The following is a 21,516-nucleotide window of genomic DNA, read 5'->3' as shown; positions in this document are numbered from 1 at the left end:
AATAAAATCAGAATAAGCTTTTAAAGAAATTTCCAGCTGGCACACTTTAAGTTTCTGTGATCAAAAGAATTTATCACATGATTACTGTGGCTAAAGTCAGGCATGGTTTGCTCTTAGACTTCTAATGACTTTGATTAGAGCCCAGTCAATGAAACCCAGACAGGGAGATAAAGGTCAGCTTTAAGGTAATGTATGAAAATGAAACTTTCTAGGCCGGCAGACACAACTATTAAGTACCAGGAAGACAGGCAACTGATAAAGAAGAGGCAAGAACTTGTTTGGCAAAAGATCGAAAATAATCTTAGCGGCTGGTAAAAAAATCTGTGGTAAAAAGTGGACATGTAGCAACTGTGATGTTTCTAAATACAGTTTGAAGCCTTGAGTTTGGCATTTTGGCCATTGATAAAGTTGTTTTTTAATTTTTTGTTTTTACCTTGACTCTTTGGAAGTGAGCTAAAGATAAAACTAGATAAATGTGTTATATACCAGGTTGTAAATTTTTGCTGTATTTCTGCTGTAAAGCTGGGCTTTTTAAACATAAGAGTCTAAGGTAAGCAACAACAAAAAAGGAGCCAGACCAATGCCAAAACTACTCAAACAGCCACCGAGGCCTGGCTTAAAAAGCAGGCCATTCTCCGTAAGACTTAGTGGATGTGGATGAGTAGTGCATCAGTGCAATGCAATAAAAATGTTCAGTGCACATCAGTGCAAATGATTCACACAGAGAAATCTCAAATAAGCGACCTGTCCCTTAATCACCACAGCACTGTGTGGAAATCCAGTGGATCCAGGATGCAGTCCTCACCATTTGTATTCTGCGTATTCCCGACAGCTCTAAAGAGCCTCACTGCTTCCCTGCTTACTTCCTCCATCCACTCTGAATTAGTCCGTGTGTTTGTGTGTGCATACGGCCACAATCCCTCTGGCTTTGGGTACACACTCTGCCTCTTTGCATACCAACAAGCCTCACACAAATATACACACACACACACACACCCTTTCTCTGTCAGAGATCATGTTGCCACGTTCTGCAGGCTTATTTCTGGGTCAGCAGCTGCAGGGACTCCTTAACATGTAGCCATTGGAAGAATCACAAAGCAACAAAAGGGAAATGAGCCACAGTTATTTCACTTCTTTCTCTTCTTTTGCTTGGTCTGGTCTGCAGTGCTTTTCTTATATATATATTTTTTGGTTTCTTCTAATATGTTTTGAAAATATTTAATCGTCTAAACAGAGGAAAGAATTTGGATATTTTACTTTAAAGATACCTATGTCACACTGAAATGATTGAATTGATGAAAATGATTATATATTCTGCTTTATTCTACATATGAGATTATGTATGTATTCCATATCGTAATAAAGTGCAGAGTAAATGTAGCTTATCTTGCCACCACTAATGTTTATCACTACGGCGCAAATACATGTGACATGGATGAATACTGTCAAGGCTGAAATCCTTGAACTGTAATCAATACAGCATCTCAACTCAAATCACAGCAGGCTATCGCTTCCCTATAAATTTACGGGCACATCTTATTAAATTTCAGTTCACTCATTTATCTGGTTTTGAAGGAGGCGTTGTGGTGTTACGATAGCACGCAGCTTTTTCACAGCTTCTTCCCCCTCCAGGATAAGACGTGATTATAAGATGCAATTTGTCTAATCTGCTCTGGGGATTTAAGAAGACTGATACGGCCACTAAGAAATTAGGCGTTAATGTTTCTTTCCACCAGTGTGGAATGAAAGCACCATCTCTTGGAGAGATTCCCCTAGGTGAGCTTAATATAAGCCAGCCGAGCCAGAGCTTTTCAGCTCTTTTGATTGAGTCAGATAGAAAGTAGTTTCCTGAAAAGGGCCAGAGGTTTTCCTTCATGTATTGTTCAACCAAATTCTCAGAGTATGGCAACATCTGAAGCGCAACTGTACTCATCCATGTTTCTAGCAAATCCTCATCTATGAGAGCAAGTCGTCAGAGATTAGACGCCTCCAGACGAAGCAGCAAAGATTACTGTCACGTGTAGCATTTTTTTGACACATTTAGCTGAGTTAATCTGTTTAAATAAAGTTAATTATTGAGGTGTGTGTCACACAGCAGGTCATCTGCTTCCCTTTGAATGCCTCATGAACACAGCTTGATTGACTACTCGGTGTTACATAGGCTCTGGCATCAGGGATAAGATGACTTTCAGCGTAAACAACAAGCTTAATTTCTTAACAGAAACACCCAAAAAAAGAGAAAAGAATTACAGCAGACCATATAGACTGACAATCAGATGCAGAGACAGGCACTCTACATTTACACCAATCAAGCTTTCAGCTGCACTCAATCAAGGTCAAGCCACATGCTTCCACAGCTAGCGTCACTTCCTTGCCATGTCCAGCAGTAGTCCGATTTCTCTTTTTGCACTTTTGGACTTTTTTGAAAATGAATGTAGAAGAATGATCTTCAACTTGAAATCATCCCTTTGGAAGCTTGCTACTAAGAGTAAGGATTTCATTTTAGATTGTAGATTGCTTCTCATAGAGCGGTGTGTTTCGAACTGATTTTCAGATGCTCAACAAAATACATTAAACCACAGGATTTAATCTAGCGTGCCATGACGAACACATTAAATATCAATTACTCTGCTCTGAATGATCCTTCCAGGCTCTGTGTGGTATGGTATAAATTTAGACATGGGAATGAAAGTGTGATTTCATGGGCAGAATTTTTAAAAATGTGGAAAACGGAGACGCGCCGCTGCTTCATTCATTCTGTCGGTGTGTTTTTCTCCTTGCTGCTTGCAGTAAAAGTGCAGAAAAGCAACCATCATCACTGGGACCAAAGCGGCAACTACTACCATCCCCCACATGCCAGCCACAGCAAGACATGGAGCAGCCCAAGCCACCCACACAACCAGCAGGACCACTGCAAATGTAAGTTATCACTTGTGACAGCACTGCTGCTGGCAAGACACCACAGCAGGAGCCCTTTTTTCAGCATGATTGTTAAATCTTTTTTCCAAGAGGTTTACCCCAACACTGGTTTCTTTCTTTTGTTGCATGTTCCAATGGTGCTGCTGTGGATGATGAATTTAGAGCTTACTGTACCAGCCTTTTGATACGTGTTTCCTTTCAGCTCTGGTGAGTGGTGGCTTCTCCCCTTCCTCCACAGCCACCTCAGGCTTCAGCAGCCAGGGTAGCAACACGCTACCCTGCCCCATCCTTCCCATCACTCCCACCAGCCCTCGGAGCTCCACCGGCAAGAGGAGGAACAGAAAGAAGGACCACAAGAGCTCATGTATAGCAAACCACCTTCTTTTTCCTCTTTCCCCTCCAAATTAAAGGCTTGGTTCAGTTCAAGTATTTTCTTATTTAAAACTGTTTTAATCAGGTTGTGCAGCTTTTTTTGGTTCCAGAAGCGCAAGATATACACCTTACCAATGAATTGGGTACAACTAAGCTAGTAATTTGTTGCAGGACTCTTAGATTACAGGGAGGGGGTTGTTGATTCAGCTCTATGGTCATTTGGGGGCAGCTGTTTGCTGTAAAGTGTCAAAATTAGTGTTTTGTTATTTGAGTGAACTGAGCTTTTAATATGCAAGCCACCTTTTTACTGTTTCACCCTGTTTGTGTGTGTGTGTGAACAGATTTGACTGATTGCTGACGTAAGCATGACTGACATAAACTCTGATTAAGTGACTCATTCCCTTCCCATTCCCATGTCATCTCTGTGGGCGCACGTCTTTTCCCCTTAACCTCCTCCCTGTCTCCCACAATCCCTTTCTTGCACTATTTGTCTGCCTCTGATGTGTCCCCTCCTTCCCTCCCTCCTCCTCCCACAGTATCTTTGGCATCGAGCTCTGTCGGCCCGGGGGGACAGGTTTTTCATGTGGAAACGAGCGAGGTCATCCTGAGGGGGGATCCACTCACAGGTTTTGGGATCCAGCTGCAGGGAGGTGTCTTTGCCACAGAAACCCTATCCGCTCCCCCGGTCATCCGCTTTATTGAGCCCGACAGCCCAGCTGAGAGGTAACGCAATGAGACGCCTAACAAGTAAACACACATCATGTAGGCAGTCACCTTGAACTAGAGTGCCTTATTGTTAATTATTCACAATGACCTGCCATTTGTGGGGGGAAGAAAGCCTGATATCTAAATGACAAAGAAATCACCCCTAAATTCTCCTATTCAATTTCTATACAGGATGCGTTGAGATTTTATATACTTGCCATCACTGACAGGATCAACAACAACTATGTGAATAGTTGGCAAACACCAAAAGCTGAGGCACAGGTTTCCATGGTCAATCGGCTCCTGTACTTTTGCCCATATAGTGTAATTTACAAGAGAGATATTTGAGTTTTGAGCATCTTCTTAGCAAGGTTTGAAGTTACCAACAAGGTCATGTTGGAAGTATTACATGTCAGATTAAGTTTGCACATTTTTGGTTGGTTTGTTGGTTTTTGTGTGAGATGTTTTGGAGATATTGCTGCATGCATTTCGCCCTTCCCTTGAATATAAAGGTAGTAACTGATCATTCCTGTGGTACTCTATCAGCAGCAATGTCTATTTCCAGAAGTCAAACCCACTCAGTGAAAAATCCCATAAATCTCCACTTAAAAAAAGAGGCGTGTGGCCGGCCAAGATTACAGCGCTGCTGAGGGTTCAACCATTAATATTTACATTACATTACAGCTGTGTTCTGTATTGACCAAGACTCTGTGTTGCAGTCTAATTAACACGCAGCTCAGATGTGGCCAACTTGTAGTAGGCCTATCTATTGTTGTTGTGGTGCAAGATTAATGATGGTGTCTGCTGGCGGTGCAGGGCTGCCTCCCCTGGGTGTTGTAACATGATTAGTCCAGCAGCAGTTGGACAGGAGTGACTCAAGTACAGCATCTGACTGTGATGCTGTTGTCTCAACCTCCCCACAAGGTTAATGAGCAGCGGTGGTTAGTGAATTAATATTAGCTGACAGGGCCTCTGCGTTTGAACTCACAATTTAAATGTGTTATATTTTTTTAAATTTTTTTTTCTCCTTCATACATTTTTGCGTGCGGAGGTAGTTTTAAAGTTCACAAAAGGGCAGTTTTGTGAATGTGTTCATGTCGAGCCTCGGGCCTGCATTTCATGTTATGGATGGCATTTTAAACATTCACACTATTTGACATGTGGTGTTAAAGTACATGACACAGTGTGGCTCATCAGAGTTTCAAACGTGCCTTGCTTATGTTAAATGGATGCTTCCGATTGCTTTAGATTTTGGTGTGTGTGGTGACGTGTTTGGGATTCATTGTTACCTCCACTCAGTGGAGACAACATGGTAAAAATTAGGGGTGCAACGATACTCGTATCGATATTGAACCGTTCGATACAGTGCTTTCGGTTCGGTACGCATATGTATCGAACAATACAAAATTTGTAATTTTATCAACTTTCCTTCTGACGATGCTGCCTGTGTTGAGCGCTCAGTGAATCTGCGTTCGACTACTCCGCCTAGGCTGCACTGTCGAGCGCAGATCCACTGAGAGCTCAACACAGACAGCATCTCAGAAGGAAGAGTGCAGGGCAAGCTAGCAAGACAGAAGTTAAGCTCTCCTTGCAACATGGCAAATTGAACCTCCCCCACCCTCATTCAGATCTGGCGTTTGGAATTATTTTGGTTTTCATGTGACGTATGACCCTGAAGGTAAGCGCGTCATGGACTAAAGTAAAACAGTATGTTGAATGTGCCATGCAATGCTCAATTACATGGGTGGGAACTAGTGTGTTAGCGCAGTTAGCTCGTTAACGTGTTGGCCGTCTAGCCCCACGCACAGGGCGATCAGGGGTAGCTGTTAACGGAGATTTGCAGTGTTGTGGCGTTAACGTCATTTCAACGAGATTAACGCTGACAGCACTAGTGGGAACACAACGAATATGACTGCACATTTACCGCGACATCATCCTAGTGCAAAGACAAGTGGAAGCAGACAAAAACAACAAGCATGTATGCTACAAACTTTACCCGAGTCATTTAGACAGCCGTTAGCACATGATTCTCCTTATGGGGACCTGATATGTTTAATATTGTGGCGAGCTCAGACAAGGTGGAGACGGAGGTATCGTTTGGTCTTGCTTCCCGTGAGCTAGCCAGGGAGCACAGCCGTTTATTGACATCTGCAGAAGAACACTGCCGCTAGCTAACTACTCAGCACAGCAACCGCATAGCAACAACAACAACACACAGGGCGCCCTCTGACCCCGGAAGGACACACCGTCGCAGCGAGAGGGCGTCACCCGTCACTATGGCAACATAAACAAAACATAACTGTACAAACAGAACCCCGAACAGCCCTGACCCGCTAAGGGGTCAGTCGTCCCCGACGACCCCATTACCCCACACAAAGTCCTGCAAATGTCCAGGTGCCTTCTTTTGGCGCACCGGCCGGTCACGACCGGCGGGGGAAAAGTCACTCGGGTCAGAACATGGGGTGCCACCATCATCCCACTTCTGACACCAATGTGGCGAGCTCAGACAAGGAGGAGACGGAGGTGTCGTTTGGTCTTGCTTCCCGTGAGCTAGCCAGGGAGCACAGCCGTTTATTGACATCTGCAGAACAACACTGCCGCTAGCTAACTGCTCAGCACAGCAACCGCATAGCAACAACAACAACACACAGGGCGCCCTCTGACCCCGGAAGGACACACCGTCGCAGCGAGAGGGCGTCACCCGTCACTATGGCAACATAAACAAAACATAACTGTACAAACAGAACCCCGAACAGCCCTGACCCGCTACAATATGCTGCTGGGAATATAGCCCAGAAGAAGCGTATAGTATAGCTTTTATTTGGGAAAGAGCCATTTCTCTGTAATAAACTCTCTTTTCCAAAGATGAGTGATTCCTCAATCAGATACAGGGCTCGCAAAATTGCTAGCCCGACGTCCTGGGGCTAGCGATTTTTTTCAGTCGGGCTACCAAAATCCATCTCTGCCCTGCCCGTCGGACTTTTGTAGGAAGGAAAAATATATGTCAATGCTTTTGCATTCTTTCGGAAATGTAGCTGGGTAATTATGTCATTGGCATCGGTGAGCCACTGTCAATATGTGACATATTGAAATCGCGTTTGAATTTGCGCTTGTTTTTTTGCTTTCACTTTGCAATCCCACGAACTGTGTGTAGAGAGCGACAGCACTGATCTGTAAGTGATGATAATTTGTGCACCAATTTCTCTGACATCGTCTTATTAATTGTTAGCTTACTATGCAAACATGACAAGTGAAATCTCCCGCAGCAAGCTTAAACATGTGAGAGGTTGATCGCGCAGAGAATCGCTGACAGTTATGTGTGGGTGTGTGTGTAAAAGCAGCAGGATATATATTTTAGTTCTGCTGAGCCAAATAAGACAGGTCAGGGTGAAGAAGTGACAGCCGAAGAAAAGCTTACCACAAAACGGAGAAGTTATGACAAATCAGACTAAGGCAAAAAGAAAGTGCAACTTTATGGTTTCATGGACAAAAGAATTTCTGTGGCTGCAATATGACGAGCTATATGACTGCGGCTGCACATAAGTGGTCCGCAGGTGCGCATTCGCTGTCAAAAAAAAACAATAAAAAACGCGCACAAGATATGAAGTTGCAACGCGTGTTTGCATACATAAGATTTTCTGGAGGAGGACAGACATTTGTTTAGAACTCTTAAAGATGTCGAAGAAGATCCTTTAAGCAATTACTTTGGTGTTCCTCCACCTCCAAACAAATGTCAGAAGGAGTCCGAACCACAAAAGCAGCACGTATTCTCGGAAAAGTGGTTGCAGGAGGTGAGCTGGCTTCAAACAAATGATGAACGCACAGAGATGTGGTGCGGAATGTGCCGTGAAAATCCCACTCTAGTGGACAAAAACAGTGCTTTTTATATGGACGCAAACGCGCGTTGCGACCTCTTATCTGGTGCGCGTCTTTTATTTTGACAGCGAATGCGCACATGCGGACCACTTATTTGCACCCGTATAAATAACATGATGTTCTGCCAGGTGTATTGTTGGTTTTCTCTCGATTTCTGAGTCGACAAGCGCCTTTGTTACTGGGACCAGTCATTTTAAGAAAGGCCCCATTAGAACCCATGAGAAATGCAAGAAATACATTATTGCTCAGTCTGCAATATCTTTCCCAGAACAAACACAGATTGCAAATAACATACTAAAAATAAACCTGAAAAATCTGTTTAGAACAGCGTACTATGTTGCAAAGAGTGAACTACCACTGGCAACATTTAGCCGTCTTTGCAAACTTCAAAAAGCAAATGGCCTAGATCTTGGTTCCACTTGTCTCTTACCCGTGACTTCAGTGGAAATTTCAAATTCAGGATCTGACACAGACTGATTCATGTCCTACACAGTTCTTACAAGTTCATAGAAATTTCTGTTCAATTAGAACCAAGTATTTGAGTTGATGATTGTAATTTTTATACAATGTTGTAATTTGTTTTTCAACAATTTTTGATTAATGTTTTATTTCCTTTACAATATTATACTTTAATGTATAATATTGTAAAGGAAACAAAACATCAATCAAAAAATTGCTCTTTTTTTTATTCTGGCTGCTTAAATTTATTTTGGGCTACCAAAAACTGAAGAGTCCCTGCCCGAAGGGCTACCAGGGATTTTGAAATTTTGAGAGCCCTGAGATATATTTATTTTTTTAATTACTTTTGTTTCAGCAACATTAAATTTAAAAACTGTACTTTTGCCTTAAAATATATATTTATAATTTTAATAAATGACAAATTAAAAAGGCATGAACATTTTTTTTGTATCGAAAAAATATCGAACCGTGACACCAAAGTATTGAACCGAACCGTGAATTTTGTGTATCGTTGCACCCCTAGTAAAAATGATACCCGATGAATATAAACTTGAATCAATATCTGTAATAATTTTATAAGACAATAAAACAAAGATTTTAACTTTTATTTATATTTTTTAAGCTGCTTTTTGAAAGAGACTACCAAGTCTACTGATTTCACTCTCAGAGATCCTGCGTCTGGAGGCAAAAACTCTTCTTTACGTCTGAACCATATATGCTGCACAGCCAGCATGCTGTGATCACATGACCTCAGGCACCTCCTGGGGATGTATGATTGGTGCTTCTCCATGCAGAGCTCTAAAAGTAAAAACCAGAATATTAAAGTGAACACTGACGTTAAGGGGGATCCGCTGGACCTGAATTAGGAGACTTGGTTATAAACCTGCTGAAATGACACATTTTAAGACAAACAATGATTTGATGAGTGTGACACAATGAAGCTCAACATGGCAACAGATTTGAAGTTATTTAAAAGCAGGAGCAAACCTGAAACTGAATGTGAGCATCCAGAGTGAAAGCTAAGTCAAAGGTTACCCAAAGGTTAGGTTTCACATAGGTTTGGCAGATATGGCAACAGGACCTAGATTGCCCGTGACCTTTGGGACAAATCTGACAGGGCCAGAAACAGACTTGTTTTTCCCTTCACTGAGGTGAAGAAAATTGTCAGCCATGTCTAAGCAACATCTGTAGATTTGTCCTGTTTAAAATAACGTTAGCTCCTGTTTCCCCCTGGTAATAAAAAAGAACATTTAAGATTGTCATAAAGGGAGGATTTATTTCAGGACGGTTGTATTAGTTTGAACTAAAAAGCTGATATTTTGTCATTTGTTCTCAGGTTTCTCTGGTTTTAAAAACAAAACTATCACACTCTTGAGAACACGACAACCTTTTCTTTTTCTTCATTAAAAAAAAAAACACATTTTCAAACAGTTATGGGCAGAAAGTGAAATTAAAATCTGTTCTTTTCATATTTGTGTGTTTTGCTGCGTGAAGGTGTGGGCTGCTGCAGGTTGGCGACAGATTGTTGTTCATTAATGGGATCCCAACTGAAGATGGCACCTTGGAGGAAGCTCATCAGCTGCTTAGAGACTCTGCTCTGGCTAACAAGGTCACACTGGAGATTGAGTTCGATGTTGCAGGTATTGCACAGGAACAGTAACTTCATATTGTGAAATCGTATAAGCTTTTCCATTTTCCCTTTTAACATTGTTCTAAATCTCAATCAGAGTCGGTGGTTCCCAGCAGCGGCACTTTCCATGTTAAACTCCCCAAACGGCGAGGGATGGAGCTGGGCATCACCATCAGTGGTGGGTTTGTTGAATGCGAGACACCCAGAAGGGGGCAGTGTTGCTCAAAATGTTTGCATATTGAAACTCTCCCGTGAATCAATGTTCTGTGATCCATAAAAAGGAGAGAGGGAAAAAAAGGCATGAAGCTCATACCTCATTACCTCTGAATAATACTGGCCTGTACCAACAGTCATCATTACCCTGTCTACTCTAACCATCTTTAAACAAAAAAAGACACAAGCAGGAAGCCGACATTGACAGGGCAACAAAACGAAAAGGAAACTAAGAGACTAAAGTGCTTAGTTAGTTAAACTGGTTTAATCGTCATATCTTGCTGCCTGAAATGTCAAAAAAATGTATTCTGTTTTTAACAGCGAGTAAAAAACCTGGCAAGCCCCTCATCATCTCTGACATCAGAAAAGGAAGCATTGCGCACAGGTATGTGCTGTCATCATGTTGAGCTCATAATGTTGAATGATTTATTAGTCCAGCTTTTTCAGGGCTGGGTCATACTGATATATATATATATATATATATATATATATATATATATATATATATATATATATATATATATATATATTTTTTTTTAATAGAAGTCAAACTTCTAAGACTTCTCAACACTTCAGGGTGATCTAGGTTTTCTGGGGCTAGGTGGGATTATTAATTACAAAATTACATTTTGTCTATCCACTATATAACAAAAGCCTAATTGGATTGAGGTTTAAAAACTGGATCAGTAGGCCACAGCAATTTCATTTCAGAAGGGCTCAGTGTTGAGTAGGCTGAGGGTGAGGTTACGGTCACCCCCAAGGATCCCACTGAGACATGAAGCTAATAGGATTCTGACAGTGAGTCGGGAGGAGTGGCCGGTCCCAGTTTAACAGTTGTGATCTTCTTGCTCTTGGGTCCTGCAGAACAGGCACTCTGGAGCCCGGAGACCGGCTGCTGGCCATCGACTCGGTGCGTCTGGAAAACTGCACAATGGAAGACGCGATGCATGTCTTGGAACAAGCAGAAGATATGGTCAAACTCCGAATCCAGAAAGATGAGGACAACATTGGTACACGAACCATTTAAAATACATTGCACTGTCGGAGATTAAACCAGATTATCCCATTAGTTGTTTGGTTTGATAGGGGTCCTGGTTTGATGTCAGATATTTGTCAGTTGGTCGCCCTCTAAACCTCTCGGGTGGTTTCATTTAATAATAATAAAAATAAAAAAAAATTACAAGTGCTCCAGTTTATAAGAAAGTGAACCTGAAGAATAAAGGTCTCGACCCACTGTGTGAACCAGCGCATGACCACAGAGACTAACTGTTACCCTTATCTAGATCAGGAAACTCTTTGGTGCATGCAGGCAACCTCTCAAAGATTTGTGGTCACTTTGAAATGTCATTGCTTTGAAATGAAAAGCAGTTTGTTTCTGTTATCTGTGACAATAATATTGACCACACAGGAAATGACAATGAGTCTTGTCAGCAGTGAAGAGGTGACTCGGTGACGATTATGGCCTTCAAGGCAAGCAAAAAGGATAAAAAGGCAATTTGTCATTCTCCGCCAGTTATCTTAATCTTTTTACTTTATTGGCCAGTGTCAACATTTCTCTCAAACTCATGTTCCACATTTTCATGGATCATTAGTTGTTGCTCATGAAATACTTGATCGGTTTGATGCTAGATTTACAAAAGCAAACAAACATAAAAATGTGGTTTCATTTCATAAACAACAGTTGAATGACCTCAAACTCTTCTGTGGTGCATTTCTGGAAAAAAAGAAGCTCGTGTCTCACATACCCAGAGCCCGTGCTGGCTGACTGGTTCTTACACTGGAAAAGTTCCAGTTCTAATATTGTACGGTTTAATTTTTAATGTGAATACTTCCTATTATCAGTCGTTCTTTTGATAATTTGTTTTAAACAATTTATTGTAAGTCTTCATATCTTGAGTGTACATTATCCTCTGTCCTTGCATGCTGTAGATGAGTTGGAAATGTCAGGCTCCATAATCTACACAGTGGAGTTGAAGAGATATAACGGACCACTGGGCATCACTATTTCTGGCACAGAGGAGCCCTTTGATCCCATCGTCATTTCTGGCCTCACTAAGAAAGGCCTGGCTGAGAGGTGAGTGAAGGGCAGGGCGTGACATGTGGAGCTGCAGGGGGGGTTCAAGGTAGTAGTACAAGAAAATGGTGCTGCATTGACCTTAAGCCAGGTCATCTCTTGAGTTGCCTCTTTCTTCTTTTTTTTTTTTTTTCTTTCCTAATAAATGAGACAGTAAACAATGGCTGGCTAGTTTTTTTTTTTTTCTCCTGTAACAAGACGCCTCTTTGTTTCTGTCTGGGTCAGCATGCTGGCAGCCTGACAGCTCTCCTGGCCATCTCTGTTGGTACTGTCTGGTAGATCTCTGCTTCATCTGCTCTTCTAAATCTGCAGGACTGGAGCCATCCATATAGGGGACCGAGTCCTAGCCATCAATGGTGTCAGCCTGAAAGGAAAGCCACTGAGTGAGGCCATTCATCTCCTGCAGATGGCCGGGGAGTCAGTCACCCTCAAGATCAAGAAACAAGCTGATCGTATATATTTTTTCGTTTGTTTTTCATTGTTAGGGGAAGAGAATGAACCAAATTTTACTTTGTTTTATGGATCTGAGACATTATTCCTAAGTAGATCTTTTATTTAAAAAAAAAAAAAATATATTCTGGGGCTTTTAAAGTCCCTCTTTGCGTGAAGCAAATTCTTTTCAAATCTTTACAAAACACCTTGTTGTCAAAGGAATTAAGAGATGAGGGACACAAAAGGCAGAAAATAAATGCTTCTGCTGTGGAAGTGTTGCAGTGTTTTACTCAGGTGGTGTGAAAAAGTGCACATCTTGTTTCATGCCAGCTCACTGTCCATTCCCAGAGTCTGACGGCCGGCGGCCTTTAGAAAGAGAAGCTGCGTTTTTGAGCGACACAGAGGATGATCTGACAGACTCCCAGAAGACCAGTAAACACTCAGAGCTCTACTCTGCCACTATACCCAGTATAGACTCTGCCATGAGCTCCTGGGATAGCTCGGGGTTTGATGCAGGCTACAGTAGCCAAGGTGAAATCTAATGTTCACGAGCAGTCTTCAGATAAACCACATTCTCCTGCACATCTAATGAGATTTTTCTTTCTTCTCTTCATTTAGGGACATATCTTCACAAAGGATCCGATATACTGCTCAACCCAAATGAGTGGAGGCGCACAAAGCACAGGAGCCAAACCACTTCCAGTTCTGCAGGCCTAGTCCACCACACCTCATTGTATGATGGGAGATTCACAGAGGATGAGTGGGACAAGATACCTGGGTAAGTACAGAGGCCCTGAGGTCCATCCCAGACATTTAGTTTGGTGAATGTCTGAGGGTGGGTGATGCTGGTGCAGTTGAACAGGGACAGCATTAAACACAGTATTAGCAAATAAAATTTAAAAATCAGTATTTTTAACTGGATGAATCGGTCAGGACTGGCTTTGTGTGTGTGCAATGTGTCAGGTTGCAGCTCAAATATCCTTATTCAGTAACATGACAACACCCAAACCCACCTCATCTGTCAAACATGTGCAGTTGTTTTTGCTCTTGTGCTGCGTGGTCACACACCTTGGTGGCTTCTTGTTTCCGACATCTTTGTCAGTTTAGCTTTAAGTGGTTTTCTTAATTCAATAATATGTTGTATAAGCAAACTCTCCTGTGATGTTTCCTTTCCCTGATCGTTAAGGTCACTCACAAAAGTGCATTCTGGATTATTTTGTCATTTTGTGTTGTATGCCTTCATGTTTTTGTGCTTTTTCCAAACTGTCCTTTTCTCTTCTTTCTCAGGTATTCTCTCTCTCATCTGCTTTACTAACTGCCCACAAGCTCTTTGGTGTTTCACATGTGTACATCTTTTTCTGTCACCCCTGTCCGTATACAAAAAAAACAGTTTCCTCAGAAAAACATCCAAAGAGCCCAAGGATCAGCCTTATCTGTCTCGTCACACTTCTTCTTTTTTTTTTTTCTTTTTCCCCCTGAACTTTTATGTCATGTGCTTTAGATTTCCTGCTTTTTTGGGGGGTGACATCACTTTGTGAATTTGAAGTCTTTATCTTATTCTAATGGACTCCTGCGGCTTTTGAGCTGTTACAAGAGAAAGATTTTACATTAAACCCTCACTGTGGTCCTGAGAGATTCTCAGAAGGACTCTTCAGCTTTGCAGCCCCAAAAAAAACTGCATTTCCCATGCTGCCTTTGTATGCAGCGCCAACATCCAGACTGCAGGACTGCTCTCATGCTTTGGTTCCTGCATTGTCATAGATTTGTCAGCCCCCCTCGTTGCCATGGCACCCTGAACCAGGAAGACAGCTTCTGGTCCCAGGCTCTGCAGGACCTCGAGACCTGCGGCCAGTCAGAGATTCTCAGGGAGCTGGAGGTAGGCCCGCCTGTTATCTCCATCCCCCTTCTGTTTCAGTTTCCTCTCTAGCTTTGTCCTACTTGTGTACTCTCAGACTTGCATTGGCCTAAATGAACATGCCAGATGAAGCATTACGATAACCATCATCGCTATAATCTGTTATTAAATCTGACAAGGCAAGCTGGGCACCTGCTGCCATGCTGACTGCAGAAGGCTTTTGCACAATGCCTTGGCCTCTAATCTATGTGTGTGAATCTAAATAAGTCTTTGTTCCTTTTAAATCATTTATTTTTTAAAACAAATGTTCTAATAATCCCTCTCTTGTCTTTCAGGCATCCATGACGGGTAGCGCTCTTAGTCTGTACCTAGATGAGACCAAAACAAATGAAGACTCAGTGTTTCCCTCTGAAATAAGTCCAATCAAGAGGGAAGGAAGCCATGGAGAAACTATAAACAAAAGCAAACTGAACATGTCAACTGGAGCCGGAGATGTTTCATCCAGGGTCAAAGGCGACAACTCTGAAAATTTGCTCCCTACAGCTCTGGCACTGCACAAGGTGACAAAAAGGGTCATGAAATAATTATTTAATTTGAAGAAAAAAAGTTATTCTTAACGCTGTACAGTAATTACAGGCTGCGTGTGTGTGTGTGTGTGTGTGTGTGTGTGTATGTGCGCCTCGTGTCGTTGTCGTCGTTGTTTTCGTCCCAGCCTTTCTTGCCCCATAGAAAGTTTTGACACTTGTTGTTGCCATCATATTAAAAATTTGCTATTTTTTGTGAAATTGTAAAATGTTTAAACATTAGAAATGTTTTGTATCCTCTACTGTGAATAAAATACAGGCTTGTGAGATTTGCAAATCATTGCATTCTGCTTTTATTTGCATTTCACACAGCATCCCAAAATTTGTGGAGTTTGGGTTGTATGTGAGAGATCAGCTACTCTAACTTTGGATATCTCCTCACACGTTCTGGTACATGAGACAATTTTTCACGAAAACCAAAGTTTAAATACAGTATCTCAAAGACTTTGCATTTACAAAATTAATACCTACATTGGTATCTTGCGTGTTATCCGATTTGCAGGTTTTAAACTTGAGCTGTAGTAATAGGCCTGCCAGTGCACGCACACTTGATGAACATGGAACAGCATGTTCTGTAAAAATCGGTGTGTAATGCGTGTTTATCTCTTCTACGTGACTTACCTCGTCAGGACTGGCACATGAGACAAATTCATGTGATGCTTTATCTGTGAAACTTGTGACTACACGCCCACTGAGAAGTCTGTTTGGCGTCATATGTGCATCGCACCATGACTGGGAGTAATAGAGGGCATCAGTCCTGCAGTGTGGAAATTAACAATATTTTTAGTTGACACAACCTATATGCTATCATGGAAAAATCACCAAGTACAAGCTTAAACCTGCTTTATTTGGTTATGGTTAAAGCTGCCGACCTTGTTTTAGGGAACATGGAAATTGAGAAACAAAGAGCCATGTGGCTGTGGGCATTGTAATTGTTTAGTCTTTACACAGGGAGTGGACACAATAAAAGACACAATGTACAGTCCAGAGCCAGGTCAGCTGTTTAAACTAGTTTCCATTCTTAAGTTATTGTCGGGTGTCCGGTTGCTTAGTTTAGCATTATGTACAAACAGAAAATGATCTCATCTAACTCTTTGAAAGGCAGTGCTTAATGCCAAGTACCAAAATATCTTGCAAAACGTTTTCCAGAGAAGTGATCACCAAGAAACAATAGCTTTTCCGTGTCTCATTCAGACACTCTACTTTGATGTTTCCCTTTTCAAGAAAATGTTTAATGGCAAAGTCGCCTTATGACTCAACCGTCAATGTCAGACCTGAGTTGTTTGGTTGGGGGTGGGGGGGTTGTTACCTCTGCTTCACCTAAAGGCATACAAATATTTCTGTAGTGTTTTATTTTTCTTCACAAAAATCTATAGCTGGAGTACATCTTTCAAAGCCAATGAGGAAAAAGGTTCCAAATGCTGAAGAATGTTTTATCTATGACTGCAATTTGCCCTCTGTTTATAGGTGACTATAAGAAAGGATCGCGAAAGCCGTGACTTTGGTTTCAGTGTGTCAGACGGGCTGCTGGAAAAGGGTGTCTACGTGAATATGATCCGGCCTGATGGCCCAGCTGACCAAGCAGGGTTGAAACCTTTTGACCGCATTCTTCAGGTACTGTTTGCCTTTACAAAAAGGAAAGGGGGGAAAAAAAAAGTTTCACATGCTGGAAAATGCATTTGTTTTTTTGGGTTTTTTGCAGCAAGTTGGGTGAGAACACTGAGACGTTTCATTTACACTCACCAGCTGCGTTGTTAGATACACCTTGATTATTCAGTCCTGCACCCCACTCTGCAACTTCTCTCTTCCAGTGATGCCCCCAAAACCCTCCATAGTGACCATGTCTGCTTCCAGACCATCAAAAAATAAACCAAAAATCTGCAAATAATGTTTTAAGCATAAAAATTCACAAACGACAAATTCGCAGCAAGGTGAATATGCTTAAGTGAATCACTATCGAATCAAAGCACAGCCCACAGAGGAGTGGCAGCAATCTTTCATTCCAGCTTATTGACTTGCCAAAGACACACAGTCATAATTCATCGGAAAGCAACACTCTTGGGATTAGAAACATGACGTGGCATTACCTTGACCTCCAGTAAGACTGTGAGGAATCCTGAAGTTGTTTTTGATGAGGATATGCTGTTCAAGGCTAATATTTTAAAAAAGGAAAAAAAAAAAAAAAAACAGGAAAAAAAAGCTTGTCTTCATATTAAATTCAGAATTAAACTTATAATCTTTCTCCACGTGCAAGGTCACAAATACTCCCATTTTATCCTAAAGATCTCCTAGTGTTATGTCACAGCAAAACAGTGCTTATAGTTGCTGGGGTATTTAAAAGTAGAATGGGAGGCAGAGCCTTCAGCTTTCAGGCCTCTCTTCTGTGGAACCAGCTTCCAGTTTGGAGTTTGGGAGACAGGGAAACCACTTTACTTTAAGCATTAGGGGTGGATGAGGTCACCCTGAAACCTCCCTCAGTTACACTGCAAAAGACTTAGGCTCCTAAGGGATCCCACTGAGTGTTTCCTCTTTACTCTGTTGCTACTGTTTATACACCACTTTGCATTTCATCATTAGTTGTTTTTATGAAATAATAGCTCTCGTCCACCAAATGACTCTTTCAGGGAAAAGAAGTGTGTACTGAATAGTAAAAGAACTGGTTGTCATTTCCCAGGTGAACCGTGTAAGGACCAGGGACTTGGACTGTTGTCTAACTGTGCCCTTAATTATGGAGGCCGGAGACAGCCTGGAATTGGTCATTAGCAGGAATCCACTGGCAGCAGCAGACGCAGAGCTGCCAAACGACTGTGACGACCCCTCAAACTCACTGTTCTGCTTCCCCAACCACGGGAACAACATAGTTGCCCTCTGACCACAAAGAGAGATTCTAACTCTGCAGTATAGGGGACCTCTCTTGAACACACACACATCACGTGGTTAAGCCCGTCACATTGTACCTCTCAGACACACCTTCACACTCATTTTCAGCACTCAGCGCACATCCACAGACTCAACCACTTTCTTCCCCTGAAAGCATCGCTCTCTGTCTCACAAAGTCACAAGTGCATGTGTTCACAATTGCCAGTTTTAGTCACTGTGTTCACATGATGCAGTTCAGGGGAGGCTCTGGCTTAAGGGCAGACTCCCCCACCCATTCCACCTCCACAGGCAAAGCCACATGCAGGCTTATATAACAGGGGAGTCATAGTGTCTGACGGAGCCAGGATGTCAAATACACAAGCCTCGGTTCTAGAGAGGCTCGAATGCTCATTGCATTCACTGCACAAGTTACCGTTTTCTTTAATAGGTTTTCTCATTCAAGGACCAAAAACCTAGCTCTGTTTTTCATTTACACATTTGCAAATAGAAGCCCCAAATGCAGTATTTCATGTGCATGTAAAACGGTCATACAGAGACACAAAGGTGCGAGTAGGCTCGAGATTCAAGGAATGTTGCACCTATTTGAGTTATTTCACCCATGACTTGGCTCACTGCCCTCGTTTCCAGTCTCTACTCCACACTGCCTGCCCTAGAGATGGGACAGTGCCTCCAAATAGACAAATGCTGTCTGATACTTGTGAGTATCATTAGCCACATTTTAAATTCCCTTATGTTAATGTCACAAATTCATAGAAAGGCACTTAATTCTTAGTTTTTAGTAATTTCATTGCTTCCGAATCACCCTAGATATCATGCTTTATTTATTTATTTTTCTGTTGACAGATTTTCAGTTTCACAACATTTGCATTTTTCTTTTTTTATTTGTGGCACCACATTTGCACCATTCCACTTTTAAGAGTTCCTATGTTCACATTTTTCACATTACTGTATGACTTTGCATGTGGCATTGCACCAGAATGACTTGGGCACTGATGCTTCCTCAAGTGAATTACACCTTTTCCAAAAAGGAGGATGAAAAGTGTTTCATTCATCTCACTCAGCTGGCTATCAGGTTATTTTTCTCTGAAGTTCCTACCAATATGTGTAAGCATGTTAAGCATGCATATGACTTGTTCGGTGAGTAAGTCACTCCATAATACGTATTGGAGTGTTATCAGTTTCCTTCAGCAGGATCATGAGCGCTTATCAACATGACACTGTTTTTATAAAAGCCTCTGAAGGAAATGTGACCTGCTGATTAAGCAGACTGCCTGGAAACAAGCATTTGTTTCACTGGGTGTGTTTGGCTCATGTGAACGTGTTTTGAGTTGGTCTGTAGGTTTCTCATAACGGGAAATTGCATCAGAGTCATCTGTGAGGCTGTAACCTCTTAATTTAAATTAAATGTCATATTTTTACAGTGGCCTGTTTTTAAGGTTTTACAGTAATTTATGCGTTGCCCCTTTTATTATAGCGTAAAATGTCATGTATGCAGTGCTTTATTTTTATTGACATGCACATCGCATGGTGTCTTGATGTAAGCTGTGATGCTGAATGTGATTTTTTTTTTTATTATTATTATTATTTTTTTTTATAAAACATCTACATCCTCCCCAAATATGTCAGGTATCATTTCACAAGAACTTGAAAAATGTATTGGATATTTTATTTTTGTTTAATTTATTAAGTAAGAAATGTATTTCTTTTTATGACAATAAAGTTATGAGATTACAGTTGACTGATTTCTGGTTTGTGGTCGTTAATTTGATTGTCCCCGTGTGTTTGCATTAAAGCAATGAGTTACCATGACCTGGTTAACACTTGTACTTCAAGATGATTCAGGTTAATTCCTTGACACAGTGGGGACAACAATAAAATGACTGAGAAAATCCAAGTCTCTCCTGATGTTGCTCTTACTGCTAAATTACAAATATTGGAATGCTAACCATGAGTTCAGATGTTGAACATGGAAAACTTATGTTAGTATTTAATTTATGTAGACGATGCAGTTTCTCAATCCAGAAGCTAACATAGTGTCTGAAACTTGCATTCTTTTTAATGGCTACTAGGGGCTAATAGCGAAAAGAGGGTTTGCATACATGTGACCACTATGTAATGTTAACTTACTGATGTGTATTACTGAGTATTGTTATGGTTGTAGGTTGAATGAAATTGAAGGACTACGTTACAATTTTCAGTTTTTCTGTGAAAACTGAAAATTGTAAAGCAAACCACAAATGGAGCCGGTTTGCCTGAAAAGTTTGCACTGTGCCTCCGTGATTCAGCCAACATGTTTCAAAAGGCGAAGTTCCATTTGCAGTTACGACCCCTAGGCTAGTTAGCAAGTATTTGCAGGTAAACATTAAAACCTTTCCCACAGTTGCCAATTGGTTAGCAACTGGAGGATTTTTGGTGAAGTACCTTCTTTTCAACCAATTTCATCCAACAAGAGCCACCAACTTCCAGGAACCACTACCAGCCAGTCAGGGAATACACGTTTCCCGAGCATCCAGTGGTTGCATCACTTCCAAGATGGTGGACAATTCTTGAGCAATACGAAAGACGTCAAATCAGAGACCTCAAGAGAAGTCCTATAGAAATCCAATGTTTGATTATATCACTTTTTTTTTTTTTTCTTTTTTAAATCTCAAACATACTCTGTTTAAGAAGAGAGGATTATCTGGAGTATACAAACCACCTGTGATTGACAAGTATCACATGTCGGTTGCACATTCATCTATTTTCTCCTGCTTATCCAATCAAGGTCACAGTAGGACTGGAGTCTATCCCATTTCCCAAGGCAAATGTCCAGGATACACCCTGGACAGTTCGCCAGCCCATTGCAGGGCTATCCTGTGACGGTCACGGCTACACCAATTGTTGAATTGCCAATTAATCTAACAAGCATATCTTAGGACTGTGGGAGGAAGCCGTGGAACACGAAGGGAACCGTGCAGGCTTCACACTGCTAGCCGGGTTCAAACCCAGGACCCCCCTTGCTGTGAGGCAATAGTGTTAAGCACTGGGCCAAACCTGAAAATGTAAAATGAATTCTAGTCATTTCCATTTATGGAGAATTTGACTATGAGCCAATAAACGTGCAAATACTCAGCAACCGCTGGAGTAAGAATCTTTTTGACTTTTTGCAATTAAGTGAGCAAAATTAATACTTTTATTAAGGATATTTTTTACAGTTCATATAAATATGTTACTAAGATTAAGTGCTAAAAAAAATATGCAGCAAATAAAAAAGATTTGTTTTTACTGTTCTGTTGAAATTTAAAAGAAGAGTGAACAGAAAAAGAGGGAAAGAAAAGAAGAAGATGAAATCAATATACAGGGAGGTCTGGGCCTGGGCCCCTACAGTAGTCTTTTGGCATATGGGTTGCCTCTTCAACTCAGTGATTTATACTGGCGCCCTCATGCTATGCCTTTTTCTAAGCGAGTAAACATCCTATTGCTTAAGGTGATTAAATTCAATGTGAAAAATGAGCCTTGCACTTCACTCTTGACTTAA

The 21,516-nt window shown here is 41.4% G+C and overlaps 1 protein-coding gene across 7 annotated transcripts in view; it reads left to right on the top strand.

Annotated features, from left to right (window-relative positions):
- grip2a (glutamate receptor interacting protein 2a) overlaps positions 1–19,737 on the top strand; it is a 33,319-nt gene extending 13,582 nt beyond the window's left edge. For 4 of the 7 annotated variants that reach the window (XM_085443220.1, XM_085443219.1, XM_085443224.1 and 1 more), the window contains exons 10-24: positions 2,791–2,919; positions 3,122–3,283; positions 3,828–4,014; positions 9,826–9,971; positions 10,059–10,139; positions 10,496–10,559; positions 11,039–11,184; positions 12,104–12,248; positions 12,561–12,700; positions 13,029–13,211; positions 13,299–13,458; positions 14,442–14,556; positions 14,871–15,095; positions 16,587–16,733; positions 17,794–19,737. In XM_085443220.1, the coding sequence (XP_085299346.1) occupies positions 2,791–2,919; positions 3,122–3,283; positions 3,828–4,014; positions 9,826–9,971; positions 10,059–10,139; positions 10,496–10,559; positions 11,039–11,184; positions 12,104–12,248; positions 12,561–12,700; positions 13,029–13,211; positions 13,299–13,458; positions 14,442–14,556; positions 14,871–15,095; positions 16,587–16,733; positions 17,794–17,991 (2,228 nt within the window). In that variant the 3' untranslated portion in view covers positions 17,992–19,737. Of the gene's footprint in view, positions 1–2,790; positions 2,920–3,121; positions 3,284–3,827; positions 4,015–9,825; positions 9,972–10,058; positions 10,140–10,495; positions 10,560–11,038; positions 11,185–12,103; positions 12,249–12,560; positions 12,701–13,028; positions 13,212–13,298; positions 13,459–13,967; positions 14,557–14,870; positions 15,096–16,586; positions 16,734–17,793 lie in introns of those variants that run through there. The other 3 variants (XM_085443221.1, XM_085443225.1, XM_085443226.1) reach the window with 3 other exon arrangements.
- Positions 19,738–21,516: the final 1,779 nt, after the last annotated feature.

This window comes from Copadichromis virginalis, linkage group LG20 (genome assembly GCF_057382275.1).
Source record: "Copadichromis virginalis isolate Kocher_CV1m ecotype Utaka linkage group LG20, C_Virginalis_male_GT1.1, whole genome shotgun sequence".
In the NCBI taxonomy this organism is placed as follows: domain Eukaryota; kingdom Metazoa; phylum Chordata; class Actinopteri; order Cichliformes; family Cichlidae; genus Copadichromis; species Copadichromis virginalis.
The sequence above is the reverse complement of the archived record's forward strand: the minus strand, read 5'-3'. Positions and strand labels throughout refer to the sequence as shown.